The sequence below is a fragment of the Zootoca vivipara genome, chromosome 3 (genome assembly GCF_963506605.1).
Source record: "Zootoca vivipara chromosome 3, rZooViv1.1, whole genome shotgun sequence".
In the NCBI taxonomy this organism is placed as follows: domain Eukaryota; kingdom Metazoa; phylum Chordata; class Lepidosauria; order Squamata; family Lacertidae; genus Zootoca; species Zootoca vivipara.
In genome coordinates this window covers 61,159,468-61,183,408 of record NC_083278.1, presented here as the reverse complement: position 1 = coordinate 61,183,408, position 23,941 = coordinate 61,159,468, and the positions used below count along the sequence as shown (strand labels likewise).

Genomic DNA, 23,941 nt, shown 5'->3' with positions numbered 1-23,941 from the left:
AGTGAACCCTGCCATGCATAACAGGATTGCCACCTAGTGGGCTGCTTGCTATGACAAGGAATCTCAAGATCTCAGCAATTCTGAACTATATACAGTAAGCTGTTTTTAGGCTACCGTAATTGATGTATCACATGCCTATTTTACCAGTAGTCTTTAGTGTTAACTTTTGGTTATTTTTAATCCTGAAGCTGTATGTATTTATGCTGCTGGTAGTGGTAAATGTTTATAGTGAGGGTTTTTTAAATAACTATTTTAAAACACTGAGTTGCTCTGATAGCATTGAGTACAAATATTTGTAATTAATAATATTCATGGCACCAGCCTTATTATGGAGACCAACCAGTAAGTGACTCCACAATACATATACCCCACTGTAGGGAAAACATAATAGTCCCTAATATATAAGTTGTTCATTACTGGTTTAGACTATATGTGCAATCATATGTAGATATAGCATTGATTTGTATGGGCCTAGCTTTTTCAAAAGGGTTAATCTTTGGATTGTAGAGGTTCTGCTTCTAAAACGCCCTGAGCACTTTTGCCAATCTGTTGAGAATATACAGATGAATATATAAGCCTGCCTATCCCCTCGTCCCGACTTGTGCACCCAGCTGCAGTAAAGAGATAACAGTTCTTCCATGAAATCACAACATTGCTATTATTAAGTTTTGATCCCCGCCTATGCCAGAGAAGGAAAAAGGCCTCAGTCCTATGCACATATACTTGGAAGAAAATCCTGTTGAATTCAGTAGAGCTCTCTTCAAGCACAACAAAAGAGTCACATGGCAAGTTAAAGATGAACACATTTATTACAGCATAAGCATTTATGGCTTAAGAGTCCTGATGTGTTATCTATTCTGAGCTGGCCCCAAAATTACTGGGTATATACAATGGACATATGGGTGTAATGAAAAAAAAAGTAAACTGAAAAGGCAAATGGCAGTGAAATGCAAAATGTATGGGCTGTTATCACAACTTACTGCTGTTGGAAATGACCACTGTACTCATTCTGAATACATTTCAGCTTTCCACAATCTGTATTTTAAAATTTTCCATTCCCATCTTTTTCTCTCTCTACACTCATGTTTATTCCTGCCAGCTGAGGGAGACACTTCAGGCAGCTGAAGTGGTCTCTACTCCACAAAAGCTTATGCTAAAATAAATCTGTTATTATTTAAGGTGCCTCAAGACTCTTCATTGCTTTTGCTGCAACACACCGTCTGTCTGCAACAACGATAGGAAACCTGTGACACTCCAGATGTTGTTGAACTACAACCCCCATAATTCTTGACTCTTGGCTATGCTGGTCGGGGTTGATGGGAGTTGAAGTCCAACAACATCTGGAGGGCCACAGATTCCCCTTCCCTCCTTTGGACGTTTCTCAAAGCAAACATGGTAGAACTGGTCTGTAGACAGAGCAGGCTAAACATTAAGAACCGACTTTTGATGAAGAGGGAAAGCACCAGGCAAGAGTCTAGAAAGAACCAGTATGTCAGTCAGGCCTGTTGAGAGGAATTAAAGGAGTGTAGTGGGACTTGTAAGCAGATACAGCAGGGGTGGGGAACCCTGATCTAGCTAGTGGGCTGGTGGGTGGTTACTTCAAGCCTGCTTTCTTCAGGGATCAGTTGCAGGATCACGTTCCCCATGGGTAACTTGGTCATGCAGTTGATATTGCTGCATCTCTGACTTGGTTTTTGGACTACAACTCCCATCACCCCTATCTAGTAGGACCAGTGGCCAGGGATGATGGGAACTGTAGTCCAAAAACAACTGGAGACCCAAGTTTGGAAAGTCCCTTCTGTAGCTGCTCCACACCTAATGACACTTGACACCAGGTGTGGGACAAGTAGGCACGGCTTGGGGCAAGTGGCCATTTGGCCTTGTCCAAATTGGGAACTGTGTCAGGCCAAAGTAGGATTACAGCCAAAGTGTCTTGTCCTACTTCTTCCTCAACCACTTCTCTGAAGCAGCACAGACCTGTATTTTCCACATTTCTGTCTTCAGCCGTGACAGAAGCCTCTTTTGCCATTGAGTAGTATGTAAACAAATAAATCCCTATTACTGTGTGGGTATTGGAGCAACCCTCTCTTTTCTTTACAGGCAGTTCTGCTTTCTGTGCTGAACCTTCTAGTAGAATTCTGTTGACCAGTATTCTCATTGTCCACAAAGCACTACTCCTGGAGGCAGTGAAGTAGATGAGCACAGAAAGGTTTATTTCAAAAACAATCCACTTTTGAGTTTAGTGAGTGAAGGAAGGGAAGGACCCTGCCTGTAACGGAACAACCCGCCCACCCATTTCTTCTTTCTTAAAAGTGTGTTAGCAGATGGGGCGGGGAACCGCAGTGGTGGTGGTGGGGGGGCTGGCTAAAGAGTTCTTAAAATCCTATCAGAAAGTCATCTTCACCTAGAACTCAGAAATTTTATAGCTTCTTTTTATGTCTTCCTCCGCAATGGGAACTAATTTCCTGAGGAATTGCAGGCATTTCCAATTTGTTTGAAAGATCTAGTATCTGTGTGTACATGTTTGAATCAGGAGAGACAACACAGAGGACTGAAGTTAACTCATGCAACAGGTGACCTGTAGGAAGGATGAGATTATATTATGGGTTTGCTGTTGTTCATCTTAAACCGGGGTGTCAAAACGGAGCCATTTCTTTGCTATAACAAGTGAATAATGCTTTCTTTCTTTTGTAGGCACAAGTCTCACCATATTGCTTATATGTAGGGAAAAGCAAAATAAAAATAAAAATCATGTGCATAACTGCTTTCTATGTGGAAACTTTAATATTTTAAACAACCCTCAGCCAAGAAGCACATCCAGCAGTGCAGTCTGATCTGCTAAATCTCATTATCAGCTGGTTGCACAATACCCCTCTTTGATGAAGATTGTTATACCTTCTCTGTCGAAAAAACTTGTTTTTCGGGTCTCTCTTCCTTCTGAACCAGCTGTTGTCTGTATTTACTTGATCCTGTCCCATCTTCAACAGAAGAGGTAGTGATTTAGATAATTTTGTGCATGAAAAATTTATACTTTGGTTCATCGTGGTGCATTCTGGGAGTACCAGAAAGGTTACTGGGATTAGAATACCCCAGCTCGCCTGAGAAAATGCCTTTTTGCCCATTATGAAGAATGCTTTGTTAGGTGAATTACCCCCCCCCCAACTGTGTTTACCTACACCTGATTTATATGTTAATGTGCAGTCTGTTGCAGCTGTGAAGGGGATGTTTATTTGAAAGTGGTAAGATTACAGGGGGTTATCTGCCTTAATTGGCTTAGCGTCTTCAGATGTGTAAGGGAAGAGTTTCTTCAGTTCCCTGCTTTGAAGTACTAAATTGGGGGCAGCTGGTTTGTTACTTGACAGCTAAAAGATTGATGTGTATTAATTGATGATTGGCCAGTTCGTATCTACACCTTTGTTTTAACTGGTCAAATCCCGAGACCCCTCATGGTATAATTTTGGTTAAATATGGGAAGGTGAAAAATGTTAAGTTGCTTCATGCCATTATCCTGGAGTGGATGTCCTCATGCGCTTGTCAAAGTCCTTGCCGGATGGAAAGACACTTACACTTGTTACCTTCGCTACTTATGTGTAAGTTAGTGAGAATTTATAATGTTTTTACTTTCTAATTTGTAACCTTTTGCTGAGAACTGTATATTTATAGTTTGTTACTTATCTCTTGTTCCTTAATAAATTCTAAAAATGACAATTTGTCTGGGTTTTGAATATTTCCGACTCCAAAGTTAATTCTGGAACCTGGCTGCTCAACCCTACCAAGAGTCTTTTGTCTGCGTTACTTTCGAGTAGCACAGTGGTGGCAGTAGCAAAACTACCTGATTAAGTTTTGTATAAAAACCGGGATTAGGCGAGGGCAGGGCCGCCTCTAGGCCCGGGATGGGTGGCGCAAGACGTCAGGGCGCCTGGCCACCAGGGGCGCGGAAGGGGCGCTGAATGGCTGGTGTCTGGGAGCAGCTGCTGCCGGTGCCCCCCCACCCCCCACAGCAGCAGTAGCGCGCGGTCATTGAGCTTCCTCCATGAAGCAGAATCAGCGAGACTCCTGCCTAGAGTGGCACCACGCGCCTGCTGCCACTCTAGGCAGGAGTCTCACTGATTCTGCTTCATGGAGGAAGCTCAATGGCTACGCGCCACCGCCATCTCCCGGAGTGGCTGCTGGAGGGAGGCGCCGGTCCAGGGTGGGAAGAATCTGTCGGGCAGAATCTGTTCAATGCCACTGTGTTTTCACAGAAAGCTGCTACATGAATCATCTCTGTAAGCGGAAGCTCTCGGTCGGGCCTCATGTTCAGGTCCTCCAGCTCAAAGCGGACTGCCATGCGCACCATCTCAATCTCCTCATCTGATAATCTGGGCTGTAGCAGTATGTCAGACAGCAGACGGACAACAGTGTCCAGGCCTTTGGCATCTGCTGAAATGGCATACATGGTGGTGTGCCTTGACACCTGACAATCATAGATGTCTGGAGATGCTGCTCCAGAGTGAGGAGGATCATGTCCTTACTGCCAAACAGGGTTGTAGAATAATTGGCAAGCTTTTCGAGAAAGTGTGAAATGCCACTGGTATGTTTTGCTTGATATCTTGAGCCTGAATTTATAAGAATCCCAACTGTGCAGAATGTCCAAATTTGTTCTGAGAAGCCACCTGCATCCTTTTCTCCAGTGTGGTCACTTTGGTTTCAAAGCTCTCTTAGCCATCAATGGTGGCAAAGACTGGCTTTGGCACTCCAGGGAGAGGAGCTGTCAGGGGGATGCTCGGATAGCTCCCCCCACTGTGTATTTCCTGTAGGCACATAGTCCAAACCTTGGCCACCATATTGGCTTCCCCTCATGGCAAGGGTGGAGAGGTGTGAGCCACACAAGGCAAATGTGGATTGGCCAGTTGAGGACAACAGTGTGGATTGGCCAGTGGCTGGCTTAAGGGGTGGAGCTGAAGTCAGCTGATGTAAGGGAGCAGAGAGCCGGTGAGAGTAAAAAGGAAGGGAGAATAAAGTCCCCACTCGACACTTCCGGTTCTGTTTCTACAATTTTTCTAATTTCCAGTAGCAGATCTTTCCCAAATCACATGCAAGTTAATGGGATGCTAAAAGGACTAGATTGGCTGCCAAGAGACCCCTTCTAGAATACTTCACTCCTAAGGGAAGCATACTTTGAGGCTTTTTTAAAGTTCCATCAGTGTGGAGTAGCTGTAGTAAGGAAAATTGAATAGATAGATTCTTCTCCCTCTCACTGGAAGCAAGGCTCCATTCCATTTGTACAATTTTCATACGACTGTTGTTGGTTCAGGGTTAGCAGCATGATACAGGGAGGCGTGGGGAGTTGCTCTCATTGCAGCAGAGTTATAATAGTGCACTTGCACCCCAGCATTATTTCTGCTGGGAAGGTCTGGTGGCTCAATTTTACTCATGCTCAAGTTCTGATTAACTAACAGCCTTGGGGTGAGAAAGCAATTTTCTCCAGGTCACACTGGCTGGCAGAGGGATGCCTCCTTCTGTAGCCTTTGGCTTGTTTAATTGGGGGTTATCTGCACTCCCGAGGAAGCTTACTTTGCAAAGGCTTGCAGTGAAAAGAAGCAGAACCAATTTTTTTTAGTCTAAGCCATGTTGGCGGCAGTGGTGGGTGGGATCTTTTTCAGCACATGTGCTAAAAATGTGTTTTAGGAGATGAGACTGACAGGCAGAGAGCCCATGAAAAGTCAGGCCTGAGACCAATTCCTTTTCTCAAAGCAGAATCATCCTCCAGTGCAGCTAGGAGAAAGAGACAGAGAAGTTGGCTAGCCTTTTAAAAATGACTTGCTTTCAATGGGGAATTTCTAGAATACAACAGTTGGAAAGGAGGACCTGCCTCATTCTCCATAAGCGCCAAATCTGGCTAGCATCTGTGTCAAACAGCAGAAAGAACATGCTGTATTGGAGGAGAATAAACAGTGTTTATGCTAATTTCCGATCTGAATTGTTTTGTATCTGACAGAACCCATTAGTCTGAAGAATGAGATAAAGACAGATAATAACAAACTGAGCCAATCACTAGTTGCCTAATCCAATAAAAGTCACCTCCGTCTCCCTTTCAGAATTTTCACTACCAAGCAAAACAAATTCAGTCACTGCACTCCCCAGCAGACTGCACAAATTAATGTCCTGTACTGGGAGTGATGGAGAAGTGATTCCTTCATTGGCCATAAGAATGGACCATAAGCAATAAACATATTATAAAAACTGGACCCACCCAGCATGAAGAAGAACAGTCTGCTTCATTTCCTCCAAACCAATAAATTTCCAATAAAGTGGAACTTACATTTTCCCCTGCATGAAATGGAAGAGCCACAGGACCGAGTTTTAGTGGATCTAACCATGTTGCATCCTGTTTGTATTTTCTGGCATTCTTCCTCCTTAGCTACACCCCTTGCTAAGCACACCTGCCAACTGTGGCCCTATTTATGTGACATAGTCATCACTTCATGACTGCAATGACTTGCATTTGTGAAAGAGCCATCACAAATTAACCAACACAGATTGAGGTTTCATATCACAGCAGAAAAATAGTATTTCCTACACTGAGGTAGTTCATATGTTGAGATACAAATTAAGTGTTGAGTAGTTGGTGTGCATGATGTGTGAACCAGTGGCTGCTATTTGAAGAGCATACAGAACTGTTTTCAGCCTCATATTTCAGGACAGAACAAAGTAGACAATATATTCTCTCACACAGGGAGAGTGCCTGCATAGGGCTAGCATCTGTGCTGTAGCATTTATGTCTACATCATATTTTCATTTTCATTTAATCTTTTTCATTCTGATCCCTATGGCATGTAGCTTGGTTCCCTTGTCCGAGTCAGAAATATTTGCTTAGCAGAAACCATTCCTGGGTTATGTTTACTCTCTGCTTTTGTGGTATTCCATGGTCTGGATAGTGTTGGGCATTAGTGGTTTTCTCTTAAGTTGGCACTTGGACTTGTGAACTCCATTTCAAATGGACAGACAGAACTTGCTTCAAAATGGTCTCATGTCCTCCAGAGATATTCACATCCCCCAAAGGTGTATTTATATGATGGAGTCAACTTGGCTTAACAGTAAATCTTCTATGTCAGGGAACCCTAGTTTTGAGAGGAAGGTTAGGAAGGATCTATTACAAAGAATTTTCATGGTCCTCATCAAGCATTCCTGGGAATTATTTTTATAGAAAGCAATGCTATTAAGCCAGTACAAAACCAATAAATGTCTGTAGGGCAGACTGGTATGCACGCTTGGTGTGTGTGTGTGTGTGTGTGTGAGAGAGAGAGAGAGAGAGAGAGGGGGAAAGAGAAAGAGAGATGGGGGTATTTCAGGTCAGCCCCAACCAATAGAGCAGACATGGTTCTGATATCCAAGGTAGTTCAATAACGATCCTAAGCAAAATCCCTACCCCATTCTAACTTCTGGGGGTGAGGTGGGGCGAGAATATCAGTTACAGAAATGTGCATATGTGAAATTGAGGAAATCGGATGAAATTGTAGAAGGTAGAACAAGGTAGGAGTGCCAATGCTAATGTTTAATGGAAAGAGACAGCAAGTCTTTAAGAGCTATAGGTTCCTCGAAGATCTTTGCATCCTGACAATGCAACAGTGGTAAAAAAAAAACCACATACTCTTTCCAGGAAAAATTGTAGCAGTGCTGGCTGGGCATCAAGGATTTCCAACTGCTCACAGAAAACTCCTAGGCTAGGAAGTGTCATTCCACTAAATGCTGAACTTCCTTTCAATTTTAGGTGTTAGAACAGACTACTTTGCTTGATTGAGAAGTTATAGGATTCGGTTTGGTTCCAGTTATGAAAGCAAGTGAAAATAATAAAACAGTTTTTTAAAAAAAATATCAAAGATGGCCCAGAAAGACAGCTTTCCCCTTTTAAGGCAAAACAGGGCCAAAATTGCAGTAGAATTCATTCCTCTTGTATGCATTAATGACAGAGGAACATACAAGGCATTCTCAGGACTCTAGATAACACAAAATAGGGACAATTATTTTTCAGGCATAGGTACCAGAGAATAGGGACTGTCCAGATATATTTATATTTAGAACTTTACGTCCGTGTCCTCATTTGCCTGTGGAGCACAGGGAGCCCATCTGGAGATGGTTTGAGATCTCCCTGTGCTGGTTCTGCCTTTGGTTGTGTCTTAGACAGCTTGTGTTCAAGAGTAAGTCATAAACACCATCTTCTAATGGTCCCGTGGGCAGTGTTTTGACAAACATCTCCCTCCTACTCAGGGACAACACGGCTCATGCAGCTGCTCCTCTTGCCTCTGGTCTTCTGCTTTTGTCTTTGCCTTTGAATAAAATACTTATCTGGATTGTTCCCCTTTGCATTTCCCTTGCTATTTGTATAATGAGGGCAGACACTCGGGAAATATCTCCTTGCCTAAGGAGAGCTCTGTATTCCCCAGAAAATGAGACCGTCTATTGAGGCTTAATGTCCCAGGAGGCATATTCTTTTTGTAAATGCCTTCAACAGTCACCATCAACATTGCTCTGCCATGCACTTCTCCACTTTATTTAATATGCAGAGCTTCCCACAGCTGGTTGTGTGCTTTAATTAACACCAGCTGATTTTGATCCTAATACACTAATGAAACAATGCCTTTTTTAAAAAACAGCTTTTAAAGTTCGCATTTTACCATACCCATCTAAGTTTGGAACCAGCTATTGTAGTTCCGTTTAGCAAAGTACACTGAGTTAGTTCAAAAATTTCTGAATGACACCTGAAAGTAGTTCTCATAATGTCCAGGTGAACTGTATATGAATTAAGTTCATTCTGGGGTAGAACGTTGATTGATTTTCAGTTCATCTTCAAATTCATTCACTTACCGTACATGTGTTGCTTACTCTTCAGACTCTTTTGGCCTTTAAAAATTATAATTGTTGGGGGAACTTAATTAAACAGTTCACATGCCACTGTGTGTATGTTTTGCTGTTTCCTCAGGCATTTTAAGAATATTTTAAACTTCCACAGCAGCTTGTAACATTCTGAATGCTGGGGGGGGGGGGGAATGCCAATGATCTTTTGGATGAACTGTGAACTAAACAAGTTTATTTTGTAAAGGGGTGAATATGAACTAGAATTAGTTCCTTCTTTGATACATTGAACAAGAACTACATAGTTCTTTTTAAAAACGAACTTCCCAAGCTCTGGGCATAACTGACTTAACTGTTAGGTAAAAAAGTTTGAAAAGGTAACATTCATACAAATAAATGAAAGAAAGAATACCCTCAAATGGTTTTGATATTTCCGCATTACCTAGCCAGCTAAAACTTTGTATACATTTACCTCATAATAGTTGATGTGTTTGTTCTTCAGTGAGGTCAGCAAAGGTATTTTCATATTAGCTCGACAGCTGAAAACACTTAATGGTTTATCTCATGGGCTTACCTCATAATAAAAGTCAACACTCTAGTATAAAGCCATCCAAGTCGACTTCAGATAACAGCCAGAAATGAGTATACATAGTTAGAATTACACAGAAATGTGGCTTTAAGCCAGATACGCATGCACACCCAGTGATAGGCTCTGCACAGTGTCCATGGTTGAACACTGCGAGGCAAAGCAGGTCCATGGCTTACAGATTAAGAACACCTGCTCTAAGGCAAGCACAGGGTACAATTTCCAGCATTCATGCTAGCCAGGGACACACACACACACACCAGGAGGCTTATTTTGATCAGAATCGAGTACACACTTCTAGAGTTAACACTAAATACATTACTTCTGGTAAATGAGCCATCATAGCAGCTAGAGGGCTGTGAAAATTTGGGTCCAGGGCCTTTCTGATTCATCTACCCATGTCCTATCTGAAACCAATGGGATGCATTCGTTGCCATGTGATTTTTTTCCAGCTCTCCTACCTAACTGTCCATTCTCCCTGCTGTTCCCAGAGTGTATGAAATCACTTCGAAGTCAACTGTATACCTATGCAGAGGTGGCTGCAGCTGGTTGTTCTCTGATCTTGCAATATTTTGTAATCTTTCTAGAAGGCTTCCCCCCTCCCCCCAGCCCTTTAAGATTTCTTTCTTTCTTTTTCTATTTAGTTCTAGTGATTTAAAGCAACCTTGTCAAGGGTTGGGCCAATATGTAGTAACCATGGAAATCTAGACAATATGAAAGTGGCAAAGAGCCACCGTCTCTTTATCCTCCCTAAAAGTCCTGTGTCAAATGGAACTCAGCCAGCCCAGACCTAATCAAGGAGTCAGAGAGTTTCCCAAAACCAAAGAGTTTCAATAGTGAGGTATGCAGAGGGTGAACTGAGGACACATTTTGAAGCTGAACTTCTGAGTTTTGTAGGTTTTTCCCCGTTTATTTAATTTTTGGGTCAGTTTAAGCCAGATTCTGGATGTTAATGTCGTTGTTTTGTGTGTGAAGTATGTGCTCTGTGTGCCAGACCACATGCCCTGGAACCAGTAACTCATAAAAATGTCTTCCATTTTAAAGGTAATGGCAGTTATTCTGTAGATGGGGCGATGCTTAAAAGAGCTTCAGGCTGGTGCTATTACCTCAGAGAAGGTAAAGATGATGAGGACTGATACTGGATAACCACATGTCATAGGGTGAAACAATTTGCTAGACAGTTTCTCAGTTATTTCTCGGGCCACCTGCAATCCTTTCACCACCTGCTCCTTGAAATCCACATCCCTAAGGCTTAGGGATTTCTTTTCCTAATTCAGAAGCTGAACAGACCTTGTCTTAACTTCCGTAGGCACAATGTAGGGCTTTCCCCCCCTTTGCAGTTCAACTGTTAGCTTTAACTACCCTCAAGTTCTTTCCCTTAAAACAATTTATCCCTGGTTTCCACGACAACTGCTCAGGCTTTTCGGTTATTCATATTATTCTGTCAGGCTAGCATTTGAATATTTTAAGCTATCAGTCAGAAGCATCGTGGGAAATGAAACATTTAAACCTTTATATCCCTATTAAGAGCTTTCCAGATAATAATGCTCCCCCATTCCTGTAGCACAAAATATCTATTCGCCCATGTCCAGCACCAGGGGGGTGACAACTCTTTCTACTATATGGGGTGGGGATTCCTAAGCCTTGCTAAAGGGGGAGAGCTGCTCTTGTGTCAACCATCTTTGGGGAGGGAGGGATGAGAAACACCCAAAAACACTCAAAGGTTTGTGCTCCAGCACTAGAGAAAGTGCCAGAACACAGAACAAAAATGAAAGATTTAGGAAATGGAGGAGCATTGTTGTAAAGGGAGAGGGTAGCCTTCCTCGTGTTCAGCACTTTCTGATTTTCAAAAGGCAACACGAGCACTGCTTCTCCTGGATGATAAAAGACACACACACACCCCACCCAATAAGCCCACGGCACTGTTGGGTGACTTTTAGGAGGGGTTGGGAGGCGAGGTCCAAGCTTCCATCCAAATGGCCCGCCACTTCTCTTTTTATTTGTTTTATTTGCTCTTCACCCAAATTTCTATAGTGGTTTAAAACATTTAAGGTAACAACAAAAAGCTCTAAAAATGATAACATAAACCAAAAACAACAGTGCAGCAATCTTGTGGAACGTCCTCCCACCAGATGTCAAAGAGAAAAACAACTACCACTTTTAGAAGACAGCTGGAGGCAGCCCTGTTTAGCGAAGCTTTTAATGTTTAATAGACTATTGTATTTTAATATTCTGTTGGAAGCCGCCCAGAGTGGCTGGGGAAACCCAGCCAGATGGGCGGGGTTTAAATAATAAATTACTACTACTACTACTAATAATAATAAAAACAGGGTCAGCACAATGGTTCATTCCCCCAAAGGCTGACTGAAGCAAGTTTATACTTGTCTGTAAAAATTGGGTACACAAATACATAGATTTAGATAAACACACACAAAATGCATAGTAATTTTCATGCATACAGGGTTGTTGGTTGTTGCGTTAAAAAAACAACAACCCCACAATGTATGTGGAAATGGGGAGAACCCAAATTAAGACTGAATAAATGAGAAACTGATAGAAACCAAAAGCAACAGATTCACCTCCCCCTCCCCAGGGGGCTATCTGGAATGCAGAAATTGAGGGTGGGGGTTAAGCATCTATTTTTGTGCCACTTCTCTGCTTTAAATTCCCCTCTTGCAAAGCTGTTTTTCTTCTTAAGACTGGCCTGGGGCCCAAGTTCCATGGGGCTTATTCCCAGGTGTTTGCGGAAAGGACGGCAGCTGTAGCCATGACCAAATTTAGTTAGATTATACCATGTATATATTTTACAGAGCATGTCCTGCTTTTTCATTTAATTAAATATTCAGCAAAAAGGAGCAATTGCCATAGCAACATTTTTCTTCCAAAACCCATAATATGAGACCATGCAGCTGAAAATGCATACCACACACTTAAAACTTGCAGATTTGGACACTGCAAACATCAGAATTTCCACATGCAAGAGGAAGTCATTTAAGCAATTTGCACATTCTCATACTTTTGTAATACTCTATTATCTCATAAATAAAGAGACCTTCCTTTGTTCAGCTGGGTTCATCTCCATCCCACTGGTGTTGGCAGTGGTTCATGCCACCTCCAGATCTCTTGCTATAAATTCCTGACAGTAATCCCACGCTATGCAAATGTATAAACTGAAAATCCACTTTATATTATTTTTAAGCACAGTCCTTGGAACGGAACAGTACAAGTAAAATTGCTAAAGGAGGAGACACACATTCTCCACTGCTTGAATAGCAATCATTCAGTTTCATGAAGTTTCGTGTATGTTAACATTCAAGCTAAGGTTAAATATGTGTACATTTTGGAAAGCTGGTAGGTTTCTAAGGACTGAAAATGAAACAGAATGACAGTAGTACTTTGAGGACATCACAGTTGCAAATAGATTGGTTGATTTAGTGCCCACACAGTGTTTCTGTCATTAGATGAATCTCTGTATGAATGAAAGGACACCACCTTTCCCCATCTAAGTGGAGCAGCTAGGTATGGACCAATGTTATTTGAAAGTCCTGGAGGCAGGTGGACATTTGAGTGGCAAAAAGCAGGTAGAGGATGGGAAAGAAATTGGATTTATGTGTAGTGATGGGGCATTTGGGCAGGCAAAATGAGGGAACTGGAGGATGCAGATTTTGGAATTTCTCAAGATGTCTGATAATCATTAGCTGGTGCACTGCATTGTGTGGCATGGATAAATTTATCAAAATAACAAAAAGCACATTAAATCTCATCTCCCAGGACTGTGCAATGGATTTCAAATGCAATCACACCATATATTGGTATGGTAGCATTATGATCTTGGTAGTTTTATTTTCAGTTATTTTCCTAATGCTCCCTAACGTAGAATTTGGTGTGGGGTGACATCCACAACAACATGAAGAACTGGAGAAAATCGTCTCCCCTTCTTTCATGTTAGAGAACACCTCTGCTGGATCAAAAGCTGTTCAGTGAGAAGAATGGCAGCAATGCATGTCACCCATGGGCAGTTGGAAGCTTTTTCTGATAGATGTGAATAGAACCAACATTTAGGAGGGAGGGTTTGTCAGGGGTTTTGTTTTTAAAAGATGTGCAGCTGGGAGGCTGGGAGATGCATGAAAGTCTGCATTCCCTCTTGGTCTTTATGTTCCCTGAAAATGAGTCAAACTCTCTCTCTCTCACACACCCCAAACCTTGGAGAAATTTGCAGTTCCACCCTCCCCATCCATTTTATATGGTTCTAATCCTCAACCCCCCTGAAAACGGCCAAAATGTCTGGCACACAGTGCTATTGTGAAGCCACAGGGATTTGGTGAGTGCTGACCTGAGAGCAAAACCTATCAGGGCATAGAAACCTGGGCACAAAAGTTAACAAGATAAGATTCTAGAGACTATGGATAATATTTGGCTCTTCCCCAGATAGGGATGTTGGAGAATTCTGATTGGTGTGAAAATTGCCACCATTTGCATATTCCACCAGATCATTTCCATGCAAATGCAAGCAGGCATTTGTTGACTCTGAATTAATTAACTTGATTTGCATCCCAGTTACCTTACTTGGATGCAAGCACCATTGAACCCAGTGAAACCTACTTCTGAGTAAACATACATAGGATTGTCCTGTACATCTTATACATAAGATTGGGTTTTGACTCTGTGATCCCTTAAGCGAGTCAGAGTTTTGTCTTCACCATTGTTCTCCGTTTCTTAAAACAATGGCCCCTATAATTTCACAAGCTTCTGCATCCACCCCCCTTTCTAAATTTATGATGTCTTCTGGGGCTCCTCTGCTCGGCGCCACTCTTCTGCGGTGCACAAAGATTCTTGCGCGCAACTGTGTGTTCATGCAGTCTGCTGCTGCACACAAGGATCTGTGGTGGTGTGAAGACGGCATTAGAAGTCTAACACAGCAGCAGCCCTAGGTCTACTCAGATTTATTGACACTTACTCTCATGCATATAGAGCTTGGACTGTTGCAGTCTTAGCAGCATTTAGCCATCCTCAAGTCAGGCATGGGGAGACAAAAGAAGGTCTTTCTAGGAGAATTAGGGATATGTGCTTTCTTCCGTTCCCTAAGCCTCTCTGAGATATTTTTACAATAGTGCCAACTTTAAAATGGGGATGTGACAGAAAATTGATCCTTTTATAAAGGTAAAAATAGCTGGCATTGCTCCCTACCCCTGCTTATGAGACCAGGGTTCAACAATGCCACATGCTTTTTTTTAAAAGCCAAATCATTAGGGGGGCTTTGGGGACCACCAGATATTTGGGGGGCAGATACAGTCTGTGGATCATGGGTAATCCAACACTGGCCTAAAAGATCTGATTTGGGCAGTGCTATTTTTCTAGAAAAAGAGGTGCCGGAACTCACTATGAAAGCCTCCCTTGTTCTCTTATAATGGCGCCCACCTGAGAGGCACCAGAACTTTTTTTCCCCAGCTGAAAAAAGCCCTGGATGTGGCAGCAGTGAACTTGAGTGTGGGGTCTAACACAGTGTTTCACGCTGTACCTCCACCTATGTTCAACCTGTGTATTTATAAAGATAAACACTTGGATTGTGAAATGCCAGTGAGCCTCAGTGACCTTGCTCCAATGGAAACCATTTCCCAAACAATCCTAATGAAAGGAGGAGACTAAGAAGGGCTCTGTGTGACTAGCCCAAGTGAAGGTGGGTGATGTTGACCTGAGACATAGAAACATAGGGTTGTACTGCTAAAATGTCTCAGGACTGCTGAAACAGCATGCATTTGAGCAAGACATGGCCAGCCAATTCAGCTGGAACAGCCTCCCCACTGAATATGGACAAGGCCTTTTCATTTCCCCCCTAACATTTGAATCAATAACAAGCAATGGCAGGGGGAAAATATTCACAGAAAAGTTACAGGTGAATTAAAAAATGTGTAGGATGCACACACACAAAAAAACTTTCTACAGCCCTGTTAAGGCACTCAAGGTGCACATTCAGGACTTTAACCTAGCATGCTTTGACTATCAAAGCTGTTGTTCACACCGTCAGATCAATATTGTGCAGGAATGATTGTATGAATTCTAAGTGTGATTAAAGTCCCCTCCTTCTTCTGCAGGGACTGGCCGCAGACTGACATTCAAATCAACTTGGCACAGCAAGTCTGCAGGGGATACTTTTGTGTGGCGTTAAATTGGCCTTTGGTGTTGTGCACTTTCTGAGCTGTTCCAGACCCTCCTGCCTGGTGTAATAGCTCTGTGGAATAAATACAGTACACATGAAAGAGGGAAACAAAGATTGCCATATTAAAAAGAGAGCTTGCAGCATGTTCCTTAGCCGCAGCTGAAATGGGAGATGTACAAACCAACTAAAAAAACACTGACATAGCTGTCGGCTTCTCTCCCCCCCCCACCTCCGCCCTGCAATGCACCAGGCAAACCACCTGCCTTTTAAAATAGTTTACTAGCACAACACGAACCTTCAAGTGTTCATCTGTTCATTCACCACCTTTAATCTTGCCGATTGCTGGTGTTGTTTTTACTTGTTTTAGCAATGAGCTTTTTATAACGAATGGCAGGTTATGAATGCCTAACTAAGCAATCCAAAGTGTGGGTGGGGGAACTGTATTTTCCTATGTCCTCCTGGATTTGTAGTCCTAGAGCAAAAAAAGCTGGCGGGGGGGGGGGGCTGGGGAGCTCCTGCCCTTCACTCTGTTCTCAAGATATTTTTTTAAAGTTTTGTTCCCATTGGATCTGTCCCCCACCCACCTCCAGCAAGACTCCTTTTTTACCTGACACTGGAACTTCCACTTCAGAGGATCACTGGTTGAAGATCCTTCCAGACCCTCATGATGAGGGTTTATAAGGTTGGATCACTCCCTCTGCAGGCAAAGCTCTTTCCCTACTCCCTTGCAGGGAACATAGGATTGCAACTTTAAATAAATAAGCAACCCCCCCTCTATATAATCAGTTCTACCTCCTCCAACCCACTTTGGATTGCTCTGTTAAACATTTATGCCCTACCTTTACCTCACAACTAGGGACCAGCTTACTTGAAGAATTGTTCCCTTTGTGCTCACTTGACCAAAGCTTCTTTCTGCAGAACTTGTATTTCTATAAGTGCCATATATTGTTTGTTCCACATCTGTGAGGAGATGATTTGTTAGTGTGGTAGCATTTACGCTTTGCAACTCCCTATTGGAAGTGCAACATTCCATGTGGAACTTCAGTGTCTTATGTTAAAACCAGCTAGCCAAGAGGAGGGCAGATGGAGGTGCTGCTTAGCAACCAGGGTGTGTGTGCCCTGACTGGCTGTGTAGCTCTGAGAGGTTTTTCCCTCTGTACATTTGGTTGAATGTCTCCCTGCTAGGGAGGACATTCCCTGAAAGAGGACAAGACCTCACCTTTTCTTTCTCCTCAAATTATACGTGTTTTTGTTCAGTTTCCTCAGTAAAGTGTTATCAGGACCCTTTTCCTCTCTGGACTCCATCTGTGTTATTTAAGAGACTTTGCTAACATATTCTATCCACTTTGCCACTTCTCATTTCAAGGAAGGGAAATGAACCTCAAAACATATTTCTCCAATGAAAACAAGCTGTTTCAACTGAGGATGTCAGAGAATTCAACTGAAAACAGAAGCAGGGATGGAAATTGCTGATGTCCCATGTCCAGAACAGATATCAACCCAGCAAATACTATTGGTGTTTTTTGTTGCTGTAGCTTTCAGTCGACAAACGATATGTAATTGATTGCTTTTCTCCCCTTCCTCTATTTGCATTGCATTTCCTTTGCAGTGAAATGAATGGGGCAGAATAATGTAATGACAACATAACTTAAATAATTCATGTAATCAATTAAATAAATTATAGAAGTTATATAATTTTGCCACAGAGGACGGAGACACAAAAAGCAGTTTTGGGCAGAATATGAATTGTAGTGGAACAGAAACAGGGCTGCATGAGATGAATCCAGCACAAAACATGATATATTCTTACACCTCTAGTTTTAACTTTGTGCCACAGTCAAGGCACCCTTGAAATGTTAAGCTACTGGTAGTTTTGTAGGAGGTGCTTTCCCACGGGTTCCTCTGATGCCTCTAGTTCAAAGACCCACAAACACCTGGGAAGGATACTGCATCTTTTAATGAATCTTTAAGTCATTAAAAGACGGTTGTGGGAAGCACAGACAGAAAGCACCCCTGAGGGCACCACTGTCATATTTAAAGCACACCACAACTGAGAAGGTTTCCAGCCTTCCTGCCATCTCAGATGCTCTGAACTGAAGAGAAATGCTTGCTTTAAGAACAGTTTAGCGGCAGTTAAACACTAAATAAATTTGAGTGGAAACTCACCAAGGCGACTGCATTGCACAAATGCTGATGATCTTCAGCAGTCATGATCTCTGCTGCTAAGAGTGTTCCACAAAGCTCTGGCATCTGCTTGAAACAATGTCATCACTGCAACTCTTGCCTAGGATGGTGGTTTCTCACTAGGATGACACATATCAACATGACACAGCCCAAGAGATCAGTGTTGCGCTAAGGAAGATGAGCAATGAATTATTGTGAAGGGAAGATAAATGGGCAGCGTGTAACTGAGGAACTACTTGACAACAAGGTAGCTGATTATATGGAGCTATGTAGTGCAAAAGGCTTTTTGGGTAGCCATAAATTGATAAACCGGAATTACAGGAAAAATTGACACTTGCAAAGCCCATTTAGGGCTACCTGATTCACTTCAAGACTTTATGCATGCGGCGAATATTTTTTCTTCTACCAAGCCTTAGCGATGCTTGTCTGCATATGCTTTCTGCCTGTAACAAGATTTATATATAACCTGGAGGATGCTGTGAGCTGATCTAGATTTAGATGCAAATCTTTAGATATATCAGTTTTGAATTTGGTGCAGGGAGTTTGTGTAGGTGGCCTTAAAGGAACTTCCAGCTCTATGGTTTCATTCTACCAATAAGAAAATGCGTACTATTCATCTCACATATTAGCATAGCATATTACAGACAGGTGCCTTAATCATAAATATTTCTCCCTAGCTTTTGAAAAAAGATAAATTTCTTATGTTGGGTGTTGTGTTGGTACAAGGTTGACTTTACTCTGTGGATTTTACCAGCCGATTGCCATTGTAAACACACTGCATGTCCATTGGAACACATCAACACTATGTCAATGTGGTGCTCTGAGTTCAGGTTCAGCATGTGACCATCTAATGAGTTTTCATATTACAAAGGTAGCATCAAAATCCCCAGACCACACGGGAGAAATTCATGTGGTTTGACCCATGTCAGCATCACCTTCTTGGAAACTGGGGTGACACTGGTGTAGGAAGCAGCTGCAGCTGGGACCACCTCCCATACGACCTTGGGCCTCTGACATTAACTTTGTGGTAGAGGAAGGAGCCACACTGCAGCAACTCCCTGGCCACAAAAGCTGACTGGCGAATGAGACTCGAGGAAGCATGCCTAATGCTAAATGTAGAAGACTACACTAGCCACCGCAGGCAGAAAGAATGTAAACTGCTCTCCAATGCTTCAGTATTATAAGTTCTTTTATTATTATTTGCCATTTGTGCAGCGAGTAAAGTACAAAGGCCAGCATCCAGTGTTTAACGAATAAAAGGTCAATGAGAAACACAGACTTAGACTGCAGACATGCAAGTCCCAACAGCAAAGAATGAGTTATGCGAGCCTTGCCACGCGAAAGCACTCAAATACTATTAACAAAACGGCACAGACTTTTTTTAAACCAACCTGAACTTCACATTGTTGACAATGAAGCCTCAATTTACATTGCACCACTCAAGTGTTGAAAAATCTTGTGCTAAACTTTTGAGCATTGTCTATAAATATTTCCTCAAAGAGAGATGTGGCCAAAGTGAGGCCTTTCAGCCTTTTTGGTGCATTTGCTTCTGGCAACTACATTTAAAAAAACACGTTAGTTTTCCAGAGGTAGAGAGGATCTTTATTTATTTCCACTCAGGAGAGCCTCTCTTACCAACCAATTTGAAGCTGCAATTCTATACCCATTTTCCTGAGGAAACACTGCCTGAACTCCCAAAGTGTTGACTTCTGTCTGCACGTGTATAGGATTATGCTCTAAATTCCTCGTCGGGAGTTGGATATAGAATCATAGAATTGTAGAGCTGGAAGGGACCCCCAGTCCAATCCCCTGCAATGCAGGAATCTTAACTAAAGCATATATGAGATGGCCACCCATCCTCTGCTTAAAAGCCTCCAAGGAAGGAGAGTCCACCACCTCTTGAGTGAGTCCATTCCACTGTCAAACAGCTCTTACTGTCAGAAAACTCTTCCTGATGTTTAGCTGGAGTCTTTCTTCCTAGTATGCTCTGTGAAAAGCGTGGACCAGTGGAAGGTTTTAGGGGCAGATGCAGCTCATGGAACAGTTTTGTTAGTGAGCTCTCGCTGCATCCGAAGGCTCTGCCAAGCTGTAATGAAAGCGTGGTAAAGATTTCCCATACAGTTGTAAGGAAAATGAATTTGTTTTCAAAAATAATGTGCGATATATACTTCACACTGTTGCTCTCTGGGGTTTGCATGAATGCCCTCTGTCCACGACCCAGAGTTGTAAAAAGTCCTTACTGAGTTTAGAATAGCTTTATTGCAGAACCAGACCACTTGAGGAGTCCACTTCTGCCCCCCAGACCTCTGTTTAGAACAGAGGGGGCCAGCTTGGTGGTTTGCAAAGTGCAGGAAGCCAGATTAGCAATTTTCTGCTCCCCAATGGTATTACTAAAAATGGATATTCCACAATTTATTGTGACATCAATTTATTGTGACATCTACTATTTGGCTATATGAAAAACTAAGCCTGACAATATTTTCTCCACACTGTGAAGCCTTTCCTGCTCAATAGATGTAGACCACTCCCAGACCCTAGACCACTGACTAGAGACTGGTGATCCCTGAGACTACGGTGGTTGGACATCCTGCTTCTGTGACGCAAGGGGCCTTGGGCATGCTTTGCAGATTGCATGCTACTTCACTGGCTCTGGTTTGCCCCCCAAGTGATCCTGAGTTCTTTGTGCAGTTGGACTGGCTCTGACTCAGCCACTCCTCTTACCTGATGCTCTCCTGTTCCAATTCTACCATTCACCAATCCCTGTCTTCTTCATTTACTGCAAAATTTAAGTCCAGTGCCAAATAAATATTAAATAAAAGAAGTCCATCTTGTCATTGCTCCTGGAAAGAGTATGATGAAGTTCTGCCATTTCCTCTTGATGTGAAGAAAACCAGGTGGTGCTTTTAAGAGGTACCTGCAAACACAGCAATACAGAGGTACCTGCAGCAATAACTTTTTTTTGAAGGAAGGGGGACTATTTTTTTGTTATTTATTGATGTGGTTTTGTACTTTAGCAGCACTGAGTTAAATCAGTTTGTTTTAACAATTTTATAGCCCCAGTTGACCCCCATTGTCCCAAACACTTCATGTCCGTAACATGATGATTAAAATTCCACAGAACTCTCTGGTTTGTTAATTCTACAGAACTCTCAGATTCAAAATACTTGCATGTGTGTGTTAAGTTTTCCACTCTTTTGAAGACGTGGCTTTATGATACAGCTAGATATGCAAACAATTTCCCCACTGATTTACTTTTGGCCTGCCTAATCTGATTTCCAAATCAGAGATAGAGCAGACTCCAGTAATGCTGTCACAGGAAAGACACTTAACATAGTAACATACATAATTACATGTGTAGAAGAGTTGTGGAGAAATCTATCATATATAGTGTTATGGGCAGAGGCAGGTATCAGGAAGGAGTGGGACAATAAATCAATATCCCTTTTCTTTTTAAAGAAAAAATAAAAGTATCCTGGATGCACTGTTCATGTAAATGGCCAATCTCTTGACACTGAGATGTCTTCCGTGTAGCAGCAAATCTTGTTTTCCTCTTTCATGTTCAGTCTAATTTAGGCTTTTCTTTTCCTTCTTCCATACCTGAGCACAAACAGAAAACAACTTTTGAAATGCCTGAGGAAATCGGAAGACCCTGCATTCCTTATGCATTTTCTGCAGAAATTTTGGGAGGAATTTAAGGTTGTACATCCTAAGATGATCATTCTGTTGATGATTCCCCCTCCCTCCATGCCCTGTTCCAAGGCTTCTCCTCACCCGCCCCCAGGCCAATTTTAGACTGTGCGTGAGGTAGTGGGGAGGGAAAAAGCCCCATTGTGCAGATCTTCTGCTGCCTGGACTCATCTGCCAAACCTTACCCTTTGTTTCTCCTTTGGTGCCTTCCCAATGCATGATAATAGGCACCAGAATGCTGACAAAATGGGACCAGACTAACCAAATAATCTGCAACCATCATGGCTTTTTGCTGTTGCATGAAGAATGATCTTCACCATTATTCAACAAGGAATGAGGCGGAGGAGCTTCAAATGTGGAAGAAATATATCAGACAAGCTATTATTTGTCTGATATATTTCTTCCACATTTGAAGCTCCTCCGCCTTATTCCTTGTTGAATAATGGTGAAGATCATTCTTCATGATGTCTATTTACTTTTGAGCACGTATTGTATTCATGGTTACAAAACAAAGTCTATGCTGGGATAAGCAACAAAATATTTGAGGTTCTCCAAGTAATATTATTAACTGCTGATCGGTAGGTTTGGGGGCATCCTTTTAAAGCCATTAACTGTAATATGCATTTATGCCCACACAAAATGTCCAGATTCTTATACCAGCTGTCTGTGACACCAGTCCACAGTCATCCTTGATTTCAAAGACCTCAAACACACCAATAACTTGGATCTGTAATTGTAACAATATATCTGTATTAGCTCATTATAATGAGACCCATGAATTAAAATGCTGCAAGCAGCTTGGAAAGTTCAGCCGTTGCCTGAGTAGTATTCCATTGGTTGATTTCTTGCACTCCTGGGGCACAGGTGGCGGCGTGGCAACCGCCTCCTGCTCCTCGGGCTGCTGGGAGCGCAGCGTGAGAGTACAGCCAGAGGCAGCAGTGGACCGGTCAGCCGGCCGGGGAACAAGCGGCGCACTATGGGACCCGGAATTCACCACTCATGCTTATTTCCTCCGGTGCGGATGGCGGCTGCTGGGCCACGCGACCTCCGGCCGGGGAGATGGTGGGAGCTGGGGAGCTGCCCGCGCCTTGGCTGGGGTGGAGAGGGGTCGGCGGCATGACCTGGGCTGGCAGTGGGACACCGCACAGCAGGTGAGGGGCGGCGGGAAGCCTGGGCTGGTGGCACTGGGGACCCTGAGCCAGGGCGAGAGAGAGCAGCTTGGGGATAGGGAGGGGGCGCTGGAGGGACCTTTGCGCCACGGCGCTGGATTTGCTTAAGACGGCCCTGCTCGAGTGTACTCATTTTTGCTGGAGATAAAAATAAAAACATATTGTAGAGTTCTTACTCTTCCAAAACCTGCAAAACCTATTTAACCGTCAGGCAAAATAAAGAAAATCATGGGAAGCAAAACCTCACTCAAAACCACTTTCTTTAAAAAGGATTCTTTATAACTATTACTTGGCTCCAGCCTTCAAAAACCAAAACCAATTCCCAGAAACAACCAGAACAGAACAAAACCTCACCACATATTCAACATATTGTAAACTGTAGGTGCGGCAGAGGGAAATGTGGCAAGCAGTAAACATGTCGCTAGCCACTCAAATGCTGAAATCACCACAGGAACCAGAGACAGCAGCTGATAACGGGTTAAAAAAGAAGAAGCAAAACTTTCCCGTCTTATTTTCCTTAAGTAAACTCTACAGGGAGCAACACTTACCTCATCTATGAAAAAGATCCAGTTATTGTCAACAGCATCCTTTACTGTGTTCCTTGTTCTTTTTGAGCAATCCAGGCAGTGAAAGTCCAGCATAAGTAACTTGCAAGGCATAGAGAAAGGGGGTTGGATGGGGCTGTGAGAGTTGCAAGAGGAACTCTGCCATGTGCTTTTAGATGCTGCCTGCTTGTGTGTCCATGCGCTTGTTCGGGGTGTGTGTGCAGGTTCTGTTGAACCCCCTTGGGATTCTCCATGTGCAGGCATTGCACTCACAGTGTAACTATTCATGGCCATTGATTGTGTTTTTCTGGCAATGGAAACATTCGACTCTTTCAAATGCTTGTTCCTGGGCAAAGTTCTATTCTTAGCATCTGGCAAAAGTTTTGTTCTTTTGTCTGTTTAGCTAATTTGGACCAAACCACCCTGCCAAACACCTCCAATCTATTCTGAAAGTGTTTCTTTTGGAAGTTTCCAGTGCTGCTGCATATCCCCAAAAAGAAATGTCTTATCTTTCTTTTCAATAGGACAGGGGTCTAGAGGGCGGGCAGAGACGAGAAGGAACCTCTCAAAAGGAAACCTGACCATAAATCACAGTACTTTTCAAATGGAAAATCTGCTTGGCTCAGATTTCTTACCATGGGCTTCTTTGAAAAACACACCCATATCTGCCCAAATTACAGCAGAGGGGCAAAAGCGTCTGGTAGTGGCAATTTTGTTGAAAGACAGAGTAATGAAGCAATTTGGTCTGGACATCGCCAATAGTCTACACACAATGGGC

The 23,941-nt window shown here is 42.7% G+C and overlaps 1 protein-coding gene and 1 pseudogene across 2 annotated transcripts in view; both read right to left on the bottom strand.

Moving 5' to 3' along the window:
- Positions 1-4,117: 4,117 nt before the first annotated feature.
- Positions 4,118-5,609, bottom strand: LOC118082746 (mitochondrial-processing peptidase subunit alpha-like; annotated as a pseudogene).
- A 14,372-nt stretch (positions 5,610-19,981) lies between these two features.
- AIG1 (androgen induced 1) overlaps positions 19,982-23,941 on the bottom strand; it is a 77,221-nt gene continuing 73,261 nt past the window's right edge. The window contains exons 6-7 of one of the 2 annotated variants that reach the window (XM_035108844.2): positions 23,167-23,265; positions 19,982-21,359 (exon numbers count right to left, since the gene is read on the bottom strand). In XM_035108844.2, coding sequence (XP_034964735.2) covers positions 23,195-23,265 — 71 coding nt within the window. In that variant the 3' untranslated portion in view covers positions 19,982-21,359; positions 23,167-23,194. The remainder of the gene's footprint in view (positions 21,360-23,166; positions 23,266-23,941) is intronic. The other variant, XM_035108845.2, reaches the window with a different exon arrangement.